The 24,336-nt window shown below is 40.4% G+C and overlaps 1 protein-coding gene across 2 annotated transcripts; it reads right to left on the reverse strand.

Annotated features, from left to right (window-relative positions):
* Window positions 1-24,336, reverse strand: mfge8b (milk fat globule EGF and factor V/VIII domain containing b). 2 transcript variants are annotated; one of them, XM_088921824.1, is made up of 10 exons: window positions 24,160-24,336; window positions 16,415-16,540; window positions 15,867-15,998; window positions 9,252-9,365; window positions 8,815-8,996; window positions 8,345-8,500; window positions 7,825-7,969; window positions 5,986-6,188; window positions 5,624-5,779; window positions 1-4,058 (listed from the first exon to the last, which is right to left on the reverse strand). In XM_088921824.1, exons 1-10 carry the CDS (start codon window positions 24,239-24,241, stop codon window positions 3,915-3,917), a joined length of 1,440 nt encoding a protein of 479 aa, XP_088777950.1. In that variant the 5' UTR covers window positions 24,242-24,336; the 3' UTR covers window positions 1-3,914. The 2 variants fall into 2 exon arrangements, with proteins under 2 accessions (XP_088777950.1, XP_088777949.1); XM_088921823.1 differs by having other exon boundaries at window positions 3,079-4,058; window positions 5,986-6,170; window positions 24,160-24,311.

Consider the following 24,336-nt stretch of genomic DNA (forward strand, 5'->3'; position numbering starts at 1 on the left):
TTATAATACACAAATTTTATTGATTTTTTCAAAGATATCGAAGACATTATGTGCATATATTAAAAATGCATTTATATAAACAAGCACAAAAAGCCGATACCTGTTAATGCCACTTATTGAGCACAATGATGGGTGAAAAAAGGGAAATCACAAAAATTAATTTCATTATCTTTTTTGAGGTAACCTCATAAACAAACAGTGAAAGCATTTATCAGCAGCAGACAAGCTTTGCTCACTATCCTGCAGCAACCATGTGTTGACTTTACTGATGGTACTAATGGGTCCTTCATTTGAACTGACAGGTCCAGTGTTTGCCAAGTACAAAGACACAAACAACCCATAAAAGACTACTTTTAAAAGTGGTAGGCAAGCCTCATAGTAGAATACTCCCTTAAATAGTACCAGGTGTTATTAGTCCAACTCAAAACTGAGTAATAAGTAAGGCACAATGTCAGGTAAAAAAGTTAAATCACAAAAAGCCATTTCCCCTCATTCTTTGGTAGCCTTATTAAAACAATGCTTGAAGGTAGTCTTCTAACTGCTAAATGTTATACTGCAAACCTGGTCAATTAGCCAGTGTGACCGAGCTTGAGGCAAGAGAAGGTATTGTTCCCACCAGATGAAGCATTCCTGTAAACTTAGCACTTGTAAAAACTCAGTTTCTATGCTCCCTATGTATGTTTATCTAAGATGTCTAGGACGCAGCTGTCAAAATTAAGCTCCTGCTAATAAAGAAAATTTGTGATGTGGCCTCATAAAAAAAAAAACATCAGTGTAAAAAAAAATACCAGGTTTCCCATAATTAGCATGGAAAAGTAACATGAAATTGTCCTTTTATCACCACCAAGAAAACTCAAAGGCTACAAAAGAGTTTCCAAAACTTTAGAACTGATGTGCATAGTGGCTCCCTGCTAGCTCTGCACGAGCATAGGAGTTCAGTCTCAAAAACAGAAGTAAATTAGTATAATTGCCTGCAGAAGTGCTGTTAGAATCAAGGGTCCTTTCCAACTTTTTTTGCTTCTAATTCTTTTGGGGATTTAAGACAGGAAATAACTTGTTTCCCCCCTAAAATAAAATCAGTTACTTTAGCTGAAAGCTCCTGTTTTACACAGGCATTTTCTAAATTGCCCTTAATGTTCTTTTTCACAGAGTACTATCATTTTGTGAATACAATGTCTAATCTAAATTAATTTAAACTTGATATTTATAAGATCCTCAGTTTTATAGTTTCTAAAAAAGCATATTCAGTTCGACAATGGATCTTTAACTCAGCAGTGCAACCTCAAAACATGGTTACATGATCTCTTTATTTTAAAGATTTAAATGTCAAAGATACAGTATGGTACTGGATCTATTTTCAAAAATCAAAAAGCAAAGCTTAAATTAGCAGAAACATACTGTATGTAATGTTACACTGAAATCCAATCCATTGACATAAAAATATTTTTTTTATTAAAACATACAAAAGAAAGCTGGAAAATGAAAGATTAAGCCTGTAACAGCTAAGGGTCAGATGAATAAAAAAGCCTCTGTATGAAATGAGCAATGAGGTTAGTACAGTTTGCAAACAAGTGTTACAGAGATTGTAGTATATAGTTCATACCCCCTTGGTAAAAATAATGCAATTAAACCCTAAAGGAAACTCAATCTGTACACCATTATAAATATTTTACATCAATTCCAAAATATTTGTGCCTATCCTTCTGTCAGCTGCTATTTGGAATAGAATCTCTTCTGCTTTTTTATTCTGCACTTTTAAATTTTTCAGCGCTTCTCCGTTTTTAACTCGCAGCTTATTGCACAAGCCCTTATTCTATAGTTCACCATGGGAAATTGCACTCTTGCATTTTGAACGAAGGTTAAAAAAAATCAGGGGTTTCCGTGCAATTTTATACTATTAGATTTGGAGGTTAGGTTTCAGCTGAAAAAAAGTCTGGAAAAACTGGACGTGTCCATTCTGCTTGTCTGCAATTGTGCTGAAGAAAATTCCCTGAAGTGGCAAAGGTTCTCAGACCAGCACAGATCATGGCAGAGGGTTACTGTAACTGTGCTAGAAGAGCTGCAACTAGACTGAAGGCAGCTTCTGCCATTTGAGGTTCTGGACATAAATATGCAGGGGTCCTAATGGGTTAAAAGTTAGGGTTAATATGACATACGTTCATAGTCGAGACAAAGCAGAGGCACAGGGGGGTCAAGTGATGTGCTGGTAGTGTCTGATAACGTGCTAGGATTTCAAAGCTTTGAACTTGTTACAACTGGTAGCTCACATGCAAATTAAAAGTGACACTAAAAACCAAGAATGCAGGAAAGAATAAACACAAAGTTATGTGGCACAGTCAGCCAGGTGGGGTTTAAAAGTAAATTACTCACTAAGATATCCTTAACCAATCTGCCCCCAGTCCTGCCCCCAAAAAGCAAAAAAACCCCAGCAATATAAGGTTAGAGCAGAGAATTGTGTGCACACTGGGCAGCAGAAAGAAAGAAGAAAAACAATGTTACAGCTATGAAGCCTTCATAATTTGTGGGAATAAGTGAGAGTGAAATTACCTACTACTTGTTTCTTTGCAACATTATATTATTTTCAATGAGCCCCTGTAATACAATTCCATTGCTGCAAAATGAAATACGTCACTAACACTGCAATATGCACACAGACAGCACAGGCTACATTTTTTCTTTACATTTGTTTTGCACCTGAACACCTAGCTAAGTAAAGAAGAAGATTTTTTTTTGATCACATGGGGATGAGGAAACAAGAAGTATTATCAAAACAAAAGAGCACCATCCTTATTTTTCTATCAAAAGCCAACCTCATTTCAGTTCAAAAGAAATGCACTTCGACAGATCTGAAACTTCGAAACTGTTCCTTTGAGCTTCCTCCTAGTTGTCTTGAGACCACAAGCTGCTAAAAGATGTATATTCTTCTGGACGCAGGCCTGGAGTTATATTTGTAACACACTGAAAACAGGCCCAGTCGTGGCCAGCACTCTGGTGTCCAGCCATGTTATATTTTGAAAAGCTTCTCCAACCAAGTCTTAGGACAAATCAAACAGCAAAAATGAACAATATTTTCACGGGTACTGTTAAAAAGAGTAATTTATCAAAGAAAGAATAACTACACAGCTCTGCCAGTCTCAGAACAATACATCATTTCCCCAGATTCATAAGTTTCAAAGCAGTCAATTTCTGAACTCATTCCATGTTACACCTTATCAACATATAGTTAAAAAACAGCCATTACTTACAGAAAATATCACTAATAACAAAAGTATCAGTTACCAGAATAACCATATTTTTTTAGGATTGTACAGACCTCGTCTCTGCATGTCTGTGGAACTGGCTACCCTGAGTACAATCATCTTGCATTGTAGCGTCAATACTTTGTTACTGTTTAATTTGTTTATCATATGCCAGCGCATGAAAACCATATACCCCTTATCCTCTGAATTTGTTATACTGCACCTTTCACAATGTCCCCAGTCACGCACACTGAAGAATTGAGTAAAGTAAAAAAAAATCTTAAATCATCACAATCTGTCAGTCTGTGAAAGCTCATTTTCTCAAAATGCAATTCTGAAAATCTGTAATTGCAATGCAGTGGATGGCGATCCCCCACTTATGGATATCCATAAAAATCCATATATACATAATGAAAGCTAAATGATAACCAAATTCATTGCATGTCCAGCATAAGATTATATGTTACAGATATAGAAAGGTGTTTTTTGGGTTGTACAGAGGACAAGGGTTTAAGGTCAAGCAATTAATGTTTTTTTAGCTCACATAGCCTAAAACCAGGTAGCGAGCAAGGCGCAATTCTGCCCTCTTGTTGTGGAGGAAGTGCAGTGCAGGCAGCTGAGGAGACAGGTCTGGTGGGTGTGGTGCTTGGAAGGGCGTGGCAGCGAGAGTGGGCTCTAATCTTCACAGCCCAGGAGCTCCATGCGCAAGGTGATGCGCTCGTGCCATGTCCAGGGGAGGACACGGAAGAACCTTGCAAAGATACCTGGCTCAAATATATTCTTCATGTGGACATTGTTGTCGATGTTGCCCTGGAACACCTGGGAAAGACCATAAGTAGTGAAGAAGGATGGGGGAGAGAATGAAGAAGGTGTTAATATAACAGAGTGGAGATGAAGCAATGAAACTACAAACGAAAATCTAAAACAAAAACCTACAACACTGGCAAGCTGGCTTGTTCCATTACCTACTTTACAGCTCTTTGGAATTTAGCACTGATCCACTGCGATTACTGTATATTACTTCACCTCACAAGTTGATCTTCCAATTTTGCACGTATTAACAATGCCCAAATGCACGGAGCACGTCTGAATCAGACTACCATTTCCTGTGTGTGGCTTGTCCAGAGGCTCATCTGACTGCTGAGTAGACAAACATATCTGAGCTCTGTCTCTTTCATCTCACCTGGAAGCTGATGAGCCACAGGACAGTCTGGGATGATAATGAGTGGAGGACAGACTAGGGTTAAAGGTCAACGTCAAAACCCCAGTAACTGGAGCCTGCTGCTTCTCTCTCGTAGCTAATCTGTGAATCTGGGCACTAGGGGGGAGGAGGTCTATATCAAACCTGAATAAACAGTGTCTCATCCTCCCTTCCTTGGGAACTCTTGAACCACAACTCAAGCTGGTTTCTGTCCAGGAGATAAGAGGATCTCTTGCCCTATGAAGCAACTCCTTTCATCAGCTTTACTGAGCAGGCAGGCAAAAACTAAACAGTGCAGATCAGCAAATATGAGATGACTCAGGCTTGACAGGTAGACAGATAGAGAAATCTCATGGGAAAGCTGAGCTGACTTCAGGAACCCAGAATGTTGTCAGAAACACAGGAGATCATCTACTACCAATCTCTAGGCTACAGCACTGCAAAAGAGTTAACATTGTTAATGTTCAAGAACTGCATATAAACTGAAAAAAATATAATAACTGCTTACATTTTTATAAAAATTATCATCCCAAAGTATTTAAAAGTGCATCCCATACACAAGGGACCCACTTCATTAAGAAATGCAGCACCCATCTGGATGGATTTAAGGGAGCTGTAGCTAGGACAACCCAGTTAATACACATTCCCAAGAATGCTATGGGATCTTTAATATCCAAATAGTCAGGACCTGACTTTAATAGCTTGTTTGAAAGAAAACACCCATCAGCTATCATCATACTGGGTCTTTGAACCAGAGGCAAGAGCACCACTTACTGCTACCTCCAGACCTCTTACAGGAGCAGTGTGGTTTTCCTTAGAGGTCTCCGATTCCAGTAAGGTCCAGGCAGAGGCTTGTTTAGCTTTTAAGATTAGGTTTCAAGGAGGTCAGAGACTGACAGATAAGTATGGGCGTTTTAATAAACCAAAAGCCTTCCCATGGTTTCTTCAACGAGCCATAACGTCTTCCCGATTTAAACCATTGAGGTTACAGGATGTTTCCAACAAGCAGACTGTATAGTAGCAGAAACACGAGTGTAAAAATCACATGATGTGGTTAAATCTAAATAATCTGAATGGCAAAACTGGCAAGACATCGACATTTTGTATATATATTATTCAACAATGTCCTAAGTGACATCTTAATGGGATTAGGAAGTTCCCACTTAGTTGATTTTGCACTAACCTTATCCTTCCTCGTCTTTTCATCCTTGTAAATGGTCCAGGATTGCCCATCATCACTATAGGCCACTTTAAAGGATGACACAAACTGGACATTCCCAAAATCCTTGGCTCCCTGGGTAATTATCCCTGTGATTCGTTTAGGTGTTTCCAAGTCCACCTATAACATGGAGGAAGAAGAGACGGAAAATGAAAGAGAGAGAGAGAGGAAGCTGTGGCTTGGACAAACTTTTCCCATACACATACTTTTATAAATTTCCAAAATACCAACATTACTGATTCATTAATTATAACCATTTAAGATTTAAGATAACTTATTAATGAAGTAGAAAGGAAAGCTGCTTCACTCCGTTGAGAGAGAGTTACCTGCAGCCACTCGGATCGATTGTTGTTGAGCGCGGTCCAGGCATTGGTTTTGCCTTGTTTGTCAAGGCGGGCATAGTGGGGGAGCCAAGTGAAGGCATCAATTCCCCATGTGCGGAAAGCACTGGAGGCCGTGATCTGCCTGTCTGAGATCAGACGGGACTTCATGCCCAGGGCCTCAGAGCAACCTGCCGTGTTTAAATACACTGTGAACAAGACAGTAAGAGAGAGTGATAGACACACAGGGAGCACGAGCACAAGCACAAGCTAACACAAGCAAAAACAACAGTGAGGAAACTAGCACTGTGGGCATGCGGTGTGGCCATCAGTCCAGTGGGTGGAGCGACATGAGACAGGCAGCGTGGTGCACAGTGAAGCATGCCTTGACAGAAATCAGCCATGTGCCTGGAGCACAGTGTCTGGAGTCTTCCTACAATTAAGAGGAACTGTCTGTATCAAAATGTGCAATACTGTGGCCCCCTTTGCCTGATACAATATTCCATTGCAGCCTTATCTGTTATCTGCCACCTATTTAAACCAAGGGTACTAGCACCCCCCGGCTAAACAAGTTGCCCATTTGATTACGCCTGAGCTTACTACACAACACTTTGGATCCAGTTATTCCTAGGCTTTTATCAAATCAATAAAAAGCGAACATCCACACTTTATGTTAATGATGAGCAAATAATTTCAAATAGATTAAAACAGTGTAGCCAGGTTTAGTAGAGATTTTGATAAATGTCTAGACGTGTGAACTCAAATGGAAAATTAAAGATATTAGTTTACAAAACAGAAGGCTGACCATGACACTATGCTGCATATGATTAGTTATTGTTTGTATGGACTCATTCATTTGATTAGTGAACAAACAAACATTTAAATGTAGAGTGGCCATTCACAAAGGATCAGCTGTGAAAGGGCAAATGTTTTAGCAATGAATCAAACAATAGCATGATTTGACAAGCTTTTCAAAAGCACTACCAGTATGGTATATACCATATAGCACAGAACTCTGTAGTTTTCATGTCAACTAATCAGAAAAATGTCTCTGTAGACGAGTTTTCCTGAGCTGGATTTCAGGATTTACAAGTCATGGGTTCTTGTGCTGTTTCTACTAATGAAATCCAAATGTAATAGAGATAACATTACCTAAGCCCCACGTCTGTCTGCAAATTTAGTGAAACATGCAACACCTAGTTCTGGTTTATTTACCTTACAACTTGGAAAACATAAAATGGATCACGCTGCTTTACAATGAGAGTCATACAGGTTTTCTATGTGGTATTAATGCCGCAGATATGGACATAGTTTTGGTGAACTGTGCAATTCTCATCTTTTCTAAGGGTGCTCTGTTCAACCTGACAGATCTGAGCTCATCTTCCACAGAGGACTCAATAAAGAGAAAGAAAATCACTCAATGTATACCGTCTTACAGCTGGCATTAATTTTCACACTGCCTGTCCAGTTACTACTGTATAAAGTGAACTATTCATTTTTGGGGTTTGTTGGAAGGCCATAACGGAAGTTCCAATTTCCTCAAATGGTGCTTTTAAAAATGTATCCGCTTATTTTACTATCCAGTCAATTTATCACTGACTCTAAATCCCTTAGCGAGTGGGAGAATGTGCTATATAATCCATACATATAATTCTGTCATGATTTGGAAAGAAAACCTTATGATAGAACAGCCCTCCAGAAAAGGAACTGGAGGCCCCAGCTCTAGACTAACATTTTCTTCCAATATCTGTTAATTGACATTTTCTGAAAGCTCCATTTAAAGTGCTGTTTGCTGGGAGGGCTGGCCGTGTGAGGAAGCCCTAACCGCCCACGACTGGTTTTTACCGTTTATCTCACAGCCCACAAACTCCATGCGCAAGGTGCAGGCCTGGCGGCAGACCACGGGGATGACGCGGATGTACTGCGCCACGATCGGCGGGTCAAACAGGTTGGTCTTGGTGGTATCATTATCCGTGTTTCCAATAAACACCTGGCAAAGCCAAAAGATTGAGAGGATTAGTCTCCCAACCACCCTCCCACTGTTCTGTACATTTCTGAAATGGAGGCAGATTGGATGAAGGGCAAATTGTATCCTGGAGTGATGCATCTCGAACACTTTAAAAAACCATCCATTATCAGAAAGCTGCTTACTCCTGACAAAACCTTTCACCTTTCTTCAAGTATTTAACAAACGAACGCAATAAGTCACATAACTTCTACACATTGTGTTTATCCAGTTAATAAATCCTGTCTTTTACTGTTCCAGAAGGAAACACAGAGGACAGCACTACCAACACAAATCCACTTCTGTTCACCCCCCGTTGGTTGAATCCCAGGTGGTCCTGAACTTAATGAACTTTCTCACCTTGTCTTTCCTTTGCCCCTCTCCTTTGTATACTGTGAAGGCCTTGCCATCGTAGCTATATGCCACCTTGAAGGACTTGATGTATTCTGCAGTGCCCATGCGACTGGCACCCTGTGTGATAATCCCAGTGAGACGCATCTTCCTCTCTAGGTTGACCTGGACATAGAACAAGACAAGTTCACAAAGAAAGAAGATAATTGTTTGGACCAGTAAACCAATGAAGCCACATCTTACCTGCTGCTACAGGCTGCACTTCAGGTTATTTTCCATACCCAAATTTGACCAAACTTCAGAGATTCTGAATTTCTTATTTCTCCATTCTTGGCACAGAGAAAAGGTAGTGTTTTCCTACCCATGCCTCCTCTTAACAGACTTCAAGCATTTGCAAAACACACTAGTTTACCAACCACTTCCCTTTTTTAAAAATAAAATCAACCAAACTAGCCCCCTCCCAGGTGCAGTTCTCTCACCTGAATCCAGGGGTTCTTGTCATGGGTAGCAGAGGTCCAAGCATTGACCAGACCCTTGTTATTGAGACGGGATAGCTCTGGGCCCCAGCGCTGCAGTCCCAGGAACCCGTAATGCACAGAGGAGGCCATGATCTGAGACTCTGCGATACCCCCCCCTTCCATCCCGAGCATGGAGATGCAGCCTGTAGAGCACGCAGAGATAATGCAGACAGCAGTCAGATTGGGAAGAGCCATATTGAACCACACAAGGAATAAAGCATTTGCATTCGAAAGTTCTTTATAATATGTAAAGTAATCGGATCAATATGGAGAGACATTACTTGAAATTACTTTGACATGCCCCACAAATAATGTTTTCAGCCTAAAGCAACATCAGGAGGTCAGCAAATTAGAGCAGAATGATCCTCTCCAGGACCTTCAAAGTGGTTTTTACTCACGTAGCTGACAGTACTTCCCAACGTAAGGCGAGGGGCACTTGCACGAATAATCACCATCCAGGTCTTGGCAAGTACCTCCATTCTTGCAAGGCTGGCTGGAACACTCGTTCACATCTGGGGAAAAAGACAACTTCATGTTCACAGAGATTCAGGGTCAAGCTTATTGCTCGAATCCAAGTCACTTATCACAAGATTTTTTATTTTATTTTTAGGGGGGTCATATTATTAAATATCTTATTACGCAATGGCAAAAAAAAAAATTCCACACCACAAACAAGATGGGTTATAGATGTAATGCAATTTGAAAAAACCCATCACAAACAGCAATTCATTTTCTCTAGATTTCTAATTCTTTAGCCACTTTTAAGTCCACAAAAGGTCAGCAGAGGTCTAACAAAATGGGTGGGAACAGGAGAAAGTTGTGGGGGTAAGAAGCAGAGGCTCAGCTGCTCTGAAAAAAAGTACAAGATCTTGAAAATGTGTTCCACATGCCTAAACATCAGTGGGAAGATACAGTATATCCCTCCTACTGTCCTGAATTTGCCTCTCTCCCACATTGAGATATTTGCGTGGGTTTGGAATTCTACTTTAAATCTCACCTTTAGACATCACATGGGATAATTACTCCCTAAAAAAGCACCTCAGTAGTGGTTTGCAGTCTCGGGCTTCCTGGCCACTTACAATTGTAGATGTGGGGGGCCTATGCAGTCTATTGGTAGGCATGAGGGCAGCACAAATTAAATCCCTGGCCGGGCTTACTGGCTAATTAGCGGACTGATTGAAGTCCAGAGACTCACAATACTATGACTGTCTCCATTCCTGTCCACCTCCTGCCTGCTGCAGGTGCCTTCCCGAACTAACAGAGGTGATGACAGGGGGCTTGCCGAGAGGGGGACAGAGGGGAGTCTGTGTGCTGGCAGTCCCTTACGAGTTCCACAGAGTCACAGAGCCTAACAGCACCCTGTGAAGCAACAGATTCAACCCCAGCCAAGGTCAACATGCACTGGAAGTGGGAACTGGCTGCTGGGTGGTGGAAATGAAAAGACTTTTTTCAAACTACTCTGGAATCCAAAAACAGACCGTTACAGCTAATGCATGCTAACAGTCGTTAACAAAATTATATGGACCAAAATTTACTACAGCTTGGGAAGTTTCCACAAAGTGCCCATATTGTATTAAAAAAATATTTTAATTAAAAGTCATGCTTGCATTTTTACAAATGTATTTGGAATGCTGAGACACAAAAAAGCAAGGCGTTGTGAATTCATTTAATAGGTGTACCTGCTATACACACAAACGCAAAAGGAAAACATCTGCTGTACCAAACAGCTTGAGAAGACCTCATTACTGTTACCACCATTTTCAAATTCTTAAACAGTGAAGCTATAGAAGTTTGGTGGTGGTGTGCCATTGTGTTTACGGGCTGCAGATCTCAGTGGAGTCCCTATGATGTTCTCCAGGTTCTAGGAGGAATGCAAACAGCAGCCCCAGGGAACCTCAGTTACATGTTGCCAGGCAGCAACCCGACACCTGAGGGCCTAGACATTCCCTCTCGTTATCAACCCTAATTCCTCCTATTTTTGAAAGCAGCCAGGTGTGCAGGTGGCACACCAACACCTTGGCAAACTGCAGATAAAGACAGCCTGAAATCCTTTTCGAGTTTGAGTAGAACTCCAGAAACTGGGGAAGTAGGGTGGTGATGTCACGCTAATTCTAAACGCAAGAGCCAGTCAGGCTAAATGAAGGTATTTAGGATTTCAAAACGGGGAAAAAAATAAAGAAAAAACATTAAATAAAGTGTGAGGTGGAAGAAAATGAAACCTAAGTTTAAAAAAGAGTTTAAATATACCACATGTACAGTATGTTTCCTACATGTACAGTATGCCTCCTGACACTTGTAATCTTGTTAAAAATAAGCTGTCAAGATCTGATTTTTATTTCCATCACTCGCAAGTTTTTCTGTTGCTGCTTCCTTTGTTTAGTTCTGCTACACAAGGTGCAGCTGCAAGCTGGCTCACCCACAGACAGACAGGAATGGACTAGGTTCCTGCACCAGCAAACCAGTCATTACATCCCCAGAGACATGTTGAAGAACCCTTTCATGGTGGAGCTCACAGAGCAAGCTCTGGTGCAGTACTGACCCCAGCTGGCCTCTCCCATGCCTCCCCAAACCAAAACCACAGCTGTCTTCTACCACCATGGGAGGAGGCCATGGGGGTGGGCTCTACTGCCCCACATCACAAATTGCTCCCATTCCAGGATGAAGCAGAGAGGCCATATAGCCATATAGCAGGGCCTCTAAACTGATGCTTTTATAAACAAACACTAAATTGTACTTTCAATTCAGAGTTCTTTAACAGCTTTGTTTATTAGCACGATACCTCGTATAACGAAATCCTGCCTTATACTGAAAAACAAAATATACTATAAAGAATGTGCAACAAAAATATATTTTATATTTAATTATGCAAACTTTCCTCAAAGACCCAGTTAAACAAAGCATTAAATTGTACAACCTTTAAGCACATTTAAAATCAAATGTTACTTGATGTAGTTTCTTCAATGTCCACTAAGGGGCACTGCTGCCCTCTACTTGGAATTCCCAACAAGATACTGAACTGTGTGCAGCTCGAAAATACATCAAGCTGAATTCTATACAGTAAATTCACACAGTCAGGTGTCAATAGCAGAAACTGGGTCTTAAGGTAAAGATCAATTACATAATGATAATTAATTCTGTGTATAATTAAATAACTGGCCTATATCCTGTGAGACACTATTAACCACTAATCCATTCTAGATAACTCTAGCTGCACTATTTACATTTTTTGTTTAGTATTAACATACAGTTAAGTATTATTAATATTAAATGACACTTTAACACTCTCCTCCTGATATACTTGTTTATATCCTAAGTGCAAAAAATGACCTTCTAAAATTCTTTTTGGACAGAGACTGATTCATTAAAGATGCCCTTATCCTGGGTGATTTACAATGAATAGTTTCTGTTATGTGCAAGCACACAGAAATTTGCATTGCTGACATCTATAAAGCAAAATATATATTTAGAGCTCAACCAGGGCTACTCTAAACACCTCTTCAACATCAGTATTCCCCGAGATGTTTATGTACACTAATCTAAAAGACTGACATTGTGCATCAGCTCCGGTGCCTGCTGCTGTTGTTTTCTTTGCATTCTGTTTACCATTAAGAGGATTGGTCTTTCTACAGTCTACTCCCACCCACTCAGTGATCCACAAACACCATACTGCTTGAGATATTTAGGCTTTAAGTGAGGTCAGAGCCGCTTGTTTGTGTGCAGGTCCTTCCAATACTGAAGTGTTTATGTCTCCCAGGGCCTTCTGGCTTGATCGCAGAAATAAATGGTCCTGTGAGGCAGACTCGGGGGAGAATTCGGAGCCCCGAGCCTGGGGACAAAAGGAGAGCGATTATACTCGAGTCAGTGTGAGCGAGGAGCTGAAAGAGCCCACAACAGTGTGAAAAGAGGAGAGACTCAATGTGCGAGTTCTACTGAACGAGACGGGCAATGCATTTGTTAAAAAAAAAATGAAGAGCAGCAGTAAAACCCATGAGAGCTACAGCTGTTCTCCGAGCCCACCAGGCGGGATATATTCCAGCACTGTCTGCACCAGAGGCAGAGGCAACAGAAGGCGATTAACACAGCACACCCACTGGGGCTAGCCTCCCCCACTGCAGGTGCTCTATACTCAAGGGAAGCCTCTGCCTTTTACCAGCTGTATTTCTTTCCATGGCATTTAACACCCATTTTCCAGGAGAACCAAGCGGACTGAAAAATGGCAAACTGCTTATCCTGTCAAGAGGCTCAAATATAAAACCATGCATCTATCTCCAGTTTTACAGTGACTTCAGCAATGACTTGGACCTCGAAAAGATGCCCATATTATGGATGACACCCCCATTTAGTTTCCAAAATGGGGAAATGGGTCCCGGGCAGATGGATGCAAACAAAGTACACTTGGACAATGGATCCAGCAACCCATGTGATCGTATTACTTCTCCAACACAAATATTATGTCCTCCTGTGCCTCCCTCATTAATATGTTATAGCATATTAGAAGCAAGGTCTGCAACTGTGATTATGCATTGTGCATCAGAGTAATGGAATGTTCGCTCGTTTAATGCCAGCTGGATCAAAAGGATGTATATGGTAATAGCTGGCTGAAATCAATATGCAGCAACATGAGGATGAAGAAATTAAAAATTGCCTTGTTACAAATCTAAAAATACGGAGCAGTGAAAGATGACCTGTCAGCATGAGAGCATGCATCCTGTAAATCCAACTGCAAAGCCTGTGTTGATTTTATGCAAGATTTTTACATGAAAAAGAAATAGACTCGACACGAAAGCAGTCTCATACTGTAATATCATACAACAATACAGTCCATACTGTTAAGAGCCATCATTTCAAGACTCGGGAAAGAGCCTTGCAGCATGTTTCTGTGTGCATGTTACTGATGAAAACTGGTGAGGCAATGGGGGTGGAGGCCCCGACATTACTCAGTCTATGCCAGCACCCCAGGCTGTAGGTTCAATAAAAGCCCCACTCTGTATGAAGGATCTTGGTTTATCACAAGGAACAAAGACCAGCCATTGTGTTTGATCAGAGCAATGATGCTCCTCAAGAGCCACATGCCTCCTATTCAGCATTGTTCCTGATTTGGGCTAATTTATCTTTCAAAACAATCTTGGGTAAACAATTTGCAATCTGTGATGTAACCAACGTGGCGATAAAAATACTAGGACTTAAGCTTTGCAGTTCAATCTAGCTCAAGAAGATTAGAAACCACAAAAGGCAACAGGACCAGATTATGTAATCTCCAAGATTTGTTGAGCAAAATTAAGAAGCTGCGGTTTTGTAATTGGCAAACAAACAACAGATTATATTGGGTGAGACTAAAAATGTGAAGAATTCCAAAGCTGAAAAAAAAACTCAATATATGTTTGGCACACATCAGGCACCAGCCTTTAATTTAACAAAACAGTAGTATCCAGGCTGAATGCATTAATATGAGAGCATGCGGAAGTATTCTTTGTGCCAGGGTAAAAACACAACTCAGGTTATACTCTTCCATGGAGCATTCCAACAGCATACTTATAATGCCAGTGCAGAACACAGTCATTACTGCATTATGCACAGGATGGACGTCCTGCACCAGGGGTTACAAATTCTGGTCCTGGAGATCCACACAACTGCTGGTTTTCATTCCAGCTCTGCTTAATTACCTAAGTGAAGCTTAAACTGTATTAGTAAGCTGCTTGTAACATTTGCAAGTATTTTTTTCCAATTCAAGAGCTTGGCATTTCAATTCAATTTAAGAGCTTGATGTAAATTATGAAAAGGAACAGTGCAAAATGCTAACTCCAATGCTAACTGGTTAAAAATCTGAAAACAGTCACAAACTCAATGGTACAACTGTTAGCTTGGCTGAAATAACAACCGACAGGCGTGTGGCTCTCCGGGATTAGGATTAGAAACCCCCGTCCTATACATTTGACTAAGTGAACAGGGCATGGTCCGGATCTCTCCACGCGATCGCAAATTCAGCACTGCGGAAAGAACAGCAGTCTTGAGTAGTAAGGTGAATGTGGTAAACCCATGGTTTTCTGACAATGCAGTGTACTGGATGTTCACACGAACTTCTCTGGGAAGCTGTCTTGCATACTTGAGTGATAACATCAGTGGCAGCATGTGCGGTATGCCGAGCTGTGGATTTCCTGCTTGTTGGATGTACTATAGCGATGTCTGTGGTGTATGGGGACTGGCTTAGCTGTCAGCAGTGAGTCAGTGTGTACCACAGGCAGCCCTGTCGCCAACTCACACACTCTGTAACACCCCAGCCCTTGAGACACTTGGTACACCACACTCCAGAAGCCTGCTGCCTCACTTCCTCAGGTATACTAGAGGAGGTACAGGGCACACCCAGAATTCTGCAGAAAATGTTATTCTACACACATTGCTTCAAACAAAGACTGTTATAAACTATGAAGCTCGAGATTTGATACATTTGATATCACTTAATCAAACTTGCCAGGGGCTCACAGAACAAAAGCAATAGATGTTATGCTAGAACTGAAACATCCATTATGAAACTACTTTAGACTCAGGAGGGGACATGAAAAAGCTATTTGGAAATTAGCTGTTTTGATATACTGAGGACATGGTATTTCTATTACGATTCTTATTTTTAGAACTACTTTTACATATTTGGAGAGGTTTAATGTAGCCCGATGCTATAAAAAGTAAAACTGTTCTAATAACACTCCATTATGTCTATTTCAGAAATTACTGTTATTAACTGTACATCTTTCAAAACAGGGTTGGGCAACTCTGGTCCTAAAGAGCTGAGCACCTAAAGATTTTAGAGGGATCTTTCAGTTTCAGACTTGGAAAATACAGCTTTCTTACCCACTTATTGGTTCAGTTAAGTTATTAAGCTCTGAAATAACAACCAGGAACAAATGCACCATGTCCTGGACCAAGACCATTTGGGGAAGCAATGAAAACATATATGGTTAAAATCATTCTGAAAGTGAAAGGCCCATCTCTTGCACAGAGATAAAGAAGATCCTTACTGTTCTGGCAGTGAACTCCTCTGTAGCCTGGGGGACACTTGCAGATGTACTCGCTGAACATGTCCCCACGCCGGGAATGGGTGATGACTTCACAGATGGCATTGTTGTGGCAGGGGTTAGGGTGGCACGGACCTGTGGGGCAAGCATGCATTCTGGTATCAGGGCCTGCTTATGTGGAGCAGCACCAGACATTAAAAACAGATATTAGAAAAAACATTTCCAAGAGGTATGGAAAAATCACAGTTTTTTTTTTTATTTTGAAATCTGTACCCCCCCCCCAACATCTGTCAACAGGAATGTTAGATTTTTGCAGGTCACAAAAAGAGAACATAATACAAAACATACTATGCACTCCGCAATTGTGTTATGCCAGCAAAAGCATTTATCTCAGTTCACCGTCTTGTACCCGTTGTTTTTCTGCTTTAGTTCCTTTTCTAGACAAGTTTTGTGGTCTAGTATGTCAAACAGCCGAACACAAACCTCTAATAGCTCCCCCCTCCCACTGTCTCATCCCCTCCCTCCCGGGCCACAGAACTGTGCAGAATTACCACTCTCGGTCTCATTGCACACTTCTCCAGTGAAGCCATCGGCACAGATACAGATGAATGGGGCGTCGCCGACCTTCGTCACACAGGTACCTCCATTTAAACAGTAGTTCACCTCACAGTAATCACCTGAAAAGAAGTCAAAACAAAAGAAAACAGAACGGAAAAGGGGTTAGCGCTCGGAAGCCACTGTGCCTTCTCCATCCGTTACTGACTGTACTGTATATTCACAGCACCTGTATTACATTGAGTTGGACTGGTGAAGAGCACTGGTCACAAGAGAAGACACCAGTGCGGGCCTGCAATCCTCCAGTATGGAGGAGATGAAGCTTTTTTAACCCGCTCCAGAGGGATTAAAAGAAGATGTGTAAAGGGTCAGTGCCATTTCCTGAGTTTTTAAATCATAAATCTGGCAAATAAAACACAGAAAACTATCAGCAATGCTGCCTTAGCCCTAACATCTCCCAGTACAGCTTTGGAGCACAATGGCTCAGGAAAGTGAAAGGACTGCAGCTGTCTGTCCAAGTGCACTCCATGCTGAACAGGCTAGCAAAGGCTGCACTGTTGAAATGCAGTGCACATGTAGTTGTTGCCTAACCTGCTGAAGCAGCTATCGATGGACAATGGGCAAATAACTCAGCCCAGATATTTCTGTCAGATCTGTGTATTGTTAGCTGGAAACAAAAGCTACACTCCTTGTGAAATCTAGTTTCTGTGTAGTCATTTCCACATTGAGACAGTAATCTATAAGGTATCCAAATGTAATTCTGGGAAATCGTGAGTCTAAATCATAACAATTGATTAAACAGATGCTCTGGCTTCATCTAAAAACTCACCACAGCTCATCAAGCTTTTAAAATTCTAATGGTAAAACTATTTCATTTTGTCAAAGGAATCTGCAATGTAAAACAGTTCAACATTCACACACTTGAAAAAATAATCCTACTGACAAGTAATAGGGCCAAATGGTAATTACTGAACATCTGCCCCACCCTTGAAGAATAAAGCAATTGACTACAAGAAGTTCTGAAATTGTCAGGCTGGAAAAAAAAGTGAGCTATAGAAACATGTTTTTCTTTCCCTGACTTCACCTCTTTAATCTAAATTAGCACCTTCCTATCAGTGCTGCCCTTTTGTAAAAGTACTGTAGTATGAACTTCACATAAAACCTCACATTTGGTATCCCTACATCTCAATTTGGGAAAAGAAATGCAACTTCAGACTCTCCAAAGTCAAGCATTTCCCAAGCATTTTTTTTCTTGCTCTCCTCTTAAATATCACTTATTAATAATGCATGTTTTATGCATTTTAATTCTTTTATCCTGGATTTTTTCATTTCACACCCTTTTGACCAAGGCCCTCACTGGATCTCTGGATGGTTGCCCAGATTAGCCACCCATAAGGCCAACCCTGCTCACAATAGATCACACCCCTGGAACAGGGTGTTCCTCTCAGCACAGAGAAACACTCATGGCAGAAAGATTCATGCCTCAGGAGTCCACTTCAGGCTCCTTAGCCTAATAACTGGAGCGAGGCTGACTTAGTGGCAGCTGTGTTAACACATGTACACTAGCCAGCTGAAGCAACACACAGCTCAGTGCTGTCGTTCTCCTCCGACCTCACCGATTGCCAGAAGGCCCGTCTCCCAGAAACAAGTGTTTGCTACACAAAGGTCACTGAAACCCATTGAGCTGAGCCGATACAAAGTGTGCCTAATGCTACTAATAACTCTAAGTGAAAATTACAGGTTTAAACATCAAATTCCATAGCATTATCCATCATGACTTCAGTTTCTCCCCACCTGAGAGAATGGAAAGATCCCATTCTCAGGGAAAAGTGTACTGTTGACCTAATGCCAAAACAGTCCCCAAAATAAAGCTATGCAATTTGAATGGTGACGTCTTGTTTCCCTCAATAAATGACATGGGCTTGATTTTTTCACTATTTCCCTCTCTGCTGCTAGTGAAATGTTATCACAAAGACAAGCACATTCAGAATCTAAACTGTTCTGCACCGTCATCGTCTAAACTTGGTGGCACCAAATATCTGCTTATCTCGTGGAATTTTACATTGTTTGTTTTACAGGAACTTTCCCTACTCAATTACATCAAGACAGATAGATACCTTATTTAGCAAAACAAAACTTCTGAAGGCCAAGGTCACTGTTGTTTAAAAAGCAGTAGATTGTGCCTGTCTAAACCAATTATTTAACGCAAAACTCCATATCCAATTTAACAAGCAAACCAAACATGGGTTCGAAAGTTTGGACAAAGAGTTCCATATTTTGTGCGTGAACAGCTTTTTAAAGACGGACACGTCTTCTTGCGTCCCATGTTAAATCTAATTACTTTTTCACATTTTTGAGGCAGTTAAGCAGCAAACCATGGAATGTAAATTTCTGTCTTTCAGAGAAACCCAAGCTACAGTAGATAATCAAGCCGCTTACAAAATATCTCCAATTACAGTAGCCTCAGCAAGCTGTTCGCCACCGTTTAGACAGGTATTCCGTCTCACTTCACTCTTCAAATGTTAAGGCCCCTTCATCCCCAGAAACTCATTGTTGCTTTTGTCATTCCTGCAAGTTTTTTTTTTAACATCTAGACCAGATATCATATTTGAACTGAAATTATGCTGTAAGACAATCTCACCTTCTCACTTCTCCTTTTCACCCAGCAGCAGGGCTTTTATTATTATCCACTATTTTATTATTTTGTTAAACCACCTTCCAGTGTTAAATGGACTGCAGTTCTGGGTCTAAAGTAACAAGCGAGAGGGTTCACATGTTCCAGCATGTCACACTTCCCCACTCATGTGAAAAAGGCAATGAACCAATTCTAAAAGCTCAAGGAGTGAAACAAGATCTTTTATTGATGTAAGGCGTTTTCTTTTCTAGAACACGAAGGAGTGGGAGGCAGAATAAGCAGATTAGAGCTGCTGAGGGCTACAATGAAGAACCTGTACATTCCCTAAAAAATGCTTTTTGCTGAGGGAAGTCATATGGCTTTCAAGGCCATGATCCTGCGAGATTCACTTCTGTTTAACAAGAAAAAGCTTAGCGGACGTACACAGAAATAAAATTAAACAAGCTAGGACAAGAGCTCAATATGTCAAATATTGAAATCCAGCTCATAAATGGTTGTCAAATATCAAAATCCAGCATCTTCATCAGCCATTAGTAATAATACTGCAGGGACAAAACAAAAATATTAATGCTGATTCTGGGTTGGACAAACACCAGTTTGTGTCCCATGGGCTTTAATTTGAACTACATCAAATTAAATAGCTGAATTCAATGAATTGTTGAACAGCTACTTTGACCATAATCAAATAAGGAGGAGTTTTCAATTATGGCAGTTGAGCACACTGGATCTGTGGGGATACATGTCCTATAATCAACAGGACATGCTTTTCCTGTATCAGAACTCATTACAGAAATGCCACCTACTGTAAGTGTCTCCGAACAACAGAAACATATCCTGGGAGTCTTCCTTTGGAGGAAGGAACAGTGATTTTCTATAAGAAATGCCTAAAACCTAATGATTCATGACTCATTTTTTATATTTTAAATATCTGTCATTTTATGGAACAATCAGGTCAGGCCTACACCATTCTAAGTTACATTGTGTGTTAAAATTGCATTAATAATTGAATTAAAATGATTTGCAAAATAAACTCAGAGAAGATTTAATGTTTGTGTCCCCCACTATCAATACTATTTTACTTCCCATGTCTAAAGATTTTTCCATTGGTGTAATATCTTAAGTTTTACACTGGAATCTTCCTCCTTTATAAAGATTTTGAAATTATTTAATCCACTGGTTCACAGCTAATAAATAATTTAGTTTAATTATTTTATTAACTATTTCAATGAGGTCCCTATCTTAAGGATGGGCCAATGATCAAGAAGTTACAGAAGCCAATGCAAAAAAAGTACATGCTCAGCTAACCGGGGTTTGTGAACTGCAAACCATTTTCAGGGACCTAGAATGAAGCTTGCACAAGGAAGATTTTCAGAATGAGCTTTAGGATTGGACATTGAAATGGCTTTGAAAACTTATTTTCTAGGCCGGGAATCTGAATGAGGAGCTTTTGAACGTGGGACTTAATTTATGTCATTTGTTTTTCAATTCCCAAGTACAGAATTGGCATCAAAGTGTTGTAGGATGAGGACATCAATAGGTAGGGAGGCTTTTCATCAAGCTGATTAAAGAGAGTCAGGGGAACTCATTAGAGCTATAGCCCAAGTGCCAGTGAAGTGGATACCTGTAGTTCTGTTGTCGCTGTCACATGGCAGCAACATGACTCAACCTTCCAAAAGCACAAATTTAACCAGTCTGATAATCTTTTAAAGGGACAGGACAACCTATGGATTGGGTACAGGAAGAGCTCGAGGCAGGCTTTCGATAATCTTCAGGCAGAGCTCCAGAACAGCACAGCTATTTGCAGCTAAAAATAAACCCAGAAAACAGTCTTAGAATTAATCAGAGCTGCATTACAAATGAAATTTTAATGACATGCAGGATTAAAAAGTATACATGACAAGTAAGGACGTTTTGTAAAATTATAGCTTTCCCTTAAAGTTATGGAGCCTATAATTACTGTTAATCTAGATATTGTTTTACAGGTAATTTAGTACACAACTGATGCACTGCTAAAGAAAATACACATTAATGTGTTGTGCTGCCAACTTAATTCTTGAGCTACAGACAAAGTTTGGCAGCCCCATGGAAATGCTGTGGCAAGATATACTGTATCCCTGCAATGCTTTGTGAAAACCTCTTTGCAAACAATAAAATCAACAGAGGCCAATGCCAAAATACATTGAGTAAAAGGTTTATGTCTAACATTTTCCAAACTTTCCAATAAATCAGGAGTTCATGCATTTGCCCTAGGAGATAAATTTGATATCTGCAAAGATGCTGAGTCACAGGACATGTCTTGAACAGCAACCTACAATTTCAATAGGATTTCGTGTCAAAACTTTCCCAGAAAAGAACAATCACGTTAAAAGTACCCAAACTAAAACTAGCAATACAGTTGTGTGAAAGGAATAGATATGGCAACAACCATCAATGATGCCAAAAGAGACAGACAGTCAGCTTTAGAAGGGAGAAGATCACTTCTGTGCAGGAGTGAAAATATTTTGCTATGGAAAGCTGGATGGGAAACACCCTTATATTAGAAACAGCTTACAGAAACAAAACTAAATGCTATGGCTGACACAAAATACCTTAATGCACTGTCTAGTGTTACAGGAAAGACCCAAGGAATGAAAAAGCAGAAAAAAAGTGCTTAGCAACCTTAAATCAGGATAAGCATAGTCACTTTAGTGTTTAGAAATAAGCACAGTCTCCATAAAGTACAAAGTGCAGAGCACAGCCGCCAGATGGTAACTGTAACAAGTAATGAGACAGCAGCCCTGTAACCCATGGAAAACCATACTCATAAAGTGTGTGTTAATGGTTGTGCTGTAATTAGCCTCTGCTGCCTAACTGTCCGTTTATTCTAAGATATCCAAGTCCTTTTCCGGCCTCCAGATGTACAGAAGCACAAAGAACTGCATCATTTCTTGTCTGACCTTGTATTCATGCAGTTTAAGACTCTCAATTTAACTGAAAACACTGCATAATAACATTTACTGTACAACTCAACATCATTAAACTACAGTCCAGAGGATGTATTGTTATCAAGCAGCTCAAAATGACTAGTGTTTACCCTTTCAGATCCTTCAAAAGTTCTTCTTTAAGAACAGTGTTTTATCATTTTGAAAATCTTCCATTCCCTTGAAAGCCTAACTGGAGTTTCCTTCCGGTGTTTAAAGAGTCAAGCACTTTTTCTTTCCTCTTTTGGATACCATTTTCCCATCCCTAATGACATCCTAATTGAGTTCTAGCAAACATCTTAATGTTGGAGACATGCCGTGTGATAATTTCACGAAGAGTCAAAAACTTGGCATACTTCAAAACAGGTCTTTTTGATCAATGACCAAAAAGGAAAATGTATTAAAAGTCCTTTTTGTGGCAGACAGTCGAACTTAACTTCAGGTCACAGACAGCCTTCACGAGGTTACATACAGCTTATCTGAAAAGCCCTGCACCCAATGGTGACTGACAACATTTTATGACCTTCTAGAAAGACAGCTACCAGACAGTTACAAAAGAGAAATTAACAGCATGTTGTTTTATTTTCAACAAAAGAATCAATACTTAAAAAGCTGGAAAAAAAAACATTTCCTTTGTCGTATTCAGCAGCACAGAAATGTGTGGATACGCGTGTTTAAACCTACAGGGGTTTTAAGAAAAGTGTAGATGCCCTTTTAGGTTTACAGTGGTGTGGGAGAAGACCATCTTAAGAAAGAGTTTACCAGGAGGAAGCAGTCATTAGGCTGTTTTTGCTTATTTAGTTGCTAGCAACCCCTGAAGAACCCTGTCCCATCTCTTCCACACGCACTAACTTGCGTTTTATAAGAATGGAAAGCAGAACAGAAAATCTCAGCCTGCTGTGAAATTCAAGTTTCAGTCCCCACAGCAGACCTGTGGGACACCTCAAAAAAGAGCACTTCTCCCTTCTCCTGTGGACACGTAGACTTAAGGGTGTCAGAAGAAAAAAAAAGGCAAGTACAAAAAATGAATCAGACAGCCATGAAATAATCAAGACACGGTCAGACTACAGTAGATCAACACGGCTTGTTTCTACTTTTGAGCTCTGTTTACGAGAGAGAGCAGTACTGTTTTGTACATTTTTTGCCTTTTTTGGGTGAAGGGAACAATTTGAGTAATGTCTGGCTTTTTTTATTTTTCGTTATATATAAATTCCCACAGAAACATGTAATGCGGGGACGAAGCGATGACTTTACCGACTGCCCAAAGCAGTAAATCAGTGATGGCATGTGCCCAAAGAGAGCTTCGTAATACGCTCCAGCCCGTTGAGATCAGTTCGGCCTTTACTGAGAGATGGGTGGGCGACTGAAGTGCAGCAACCAAAACGGAAAGCTGTACACGAGCATCTCATTCATTCAGATATCCAGAAGAATATTCGAGTGTGCATTTTCTCTGTCTCTATCCTGTGAACAAGTACATTAGCCTGTTTATAACCTCTGAAAGAATGCCCCTAAATGTATACAGTACACGTCGATATACAGTAAGTATGGTCTGTTCCCACGGACCAACATCTGTCTTTGCGCATTCTTAATGTTTTGAATGACTCAGGCAAAGTACATTAATCAAGTGGGGTCGCAGCGCGATCCAGCACCGAGACAAGGGATTTGAAAACACTCGGATACGAGAGGGATAGATCACCACCCATATAGTTCAAGAGTAAAAGCTTTAATCCTTTTCAGATACAGATGCGAGATGAGAAGGACGCGAAGAGAAAGGCAGTCATAAAATGTCAGTCTAACAAATTTCGTCATTTAAATGACACCTTTAAAACTCACGCGAAACATCGTACTGATACCTGCATGAAAACAAACAACTCTTCATGCTTCTTATATACAACTTCACCAGCGATGTTGCCTTTTTATTGATAAAATTAATATAATAAAATAATAAATGGGAAAACTTTTTAAATAAATAGAAATGTCAAAAATGGGGGGGAATACCGAAGAAAAGCCATCTGAACAAAGCTACAACAATAACAATAGCAATACCTCGATGTTCCTAAATTTATGACGCACCGCGGCACCAGTCATCACTATTTCAGGACAGTTCAGTGCCCAATAACTAACAAGAAAAAAAAACCAAACTTACCACTCACTGAGCCAACAGTACAGAGAAATAAACTGGCGGCTAACAGAAGAGGAGGGCACAGCATGAAGCTATGAGTTCTCATATTGTGGGAATTCCTGCCTTGTTTTCTTTTCGCGTCTCCAGAAGCAAGTTTGTGCGCTTTCTTTGTGGATACAGATCTGTATTTGGTCTCCTTCT

Source organism: Atractosteus spatula, chromosome 7, assembly GCF_055471065.1.
Source record: "Atractosteus spatula isolate fAtrSpa1 chromosome 7, fAtrSpa1.hap1, whole genome shotgun sequence".
Lineage (NCBI taxonomy): Eukaryota > Metazoa > Chordata > Actinopteri > Semionotiformes > Lepisosteidae > Atractosteus > Atractosteus spatula.

Coding starts and splice junctions, on each gene's coding strand:
- mfge8b (XM_088921824.1), bottom strand. CDS start 24,241: ATGAGAACTCATAGCTTCATGCTGTGCCCTCCTCTTCTGTTAGCCGCC. Junction 8,501..8,814: donor ACAAGAACCCCTGGATTCAG/GTGAGAGAACTG, acceptor TTCTATGTCCAG/GTCAACCTAGAGAGGAAGAT. Junction 4,059..5,623: donor AAAAGACGAGGAAGGATAAG/GTTAGTGCAAAA, acceptor GGTCTTTCCCAG/GTGTTCCAGGGCAACATCGA.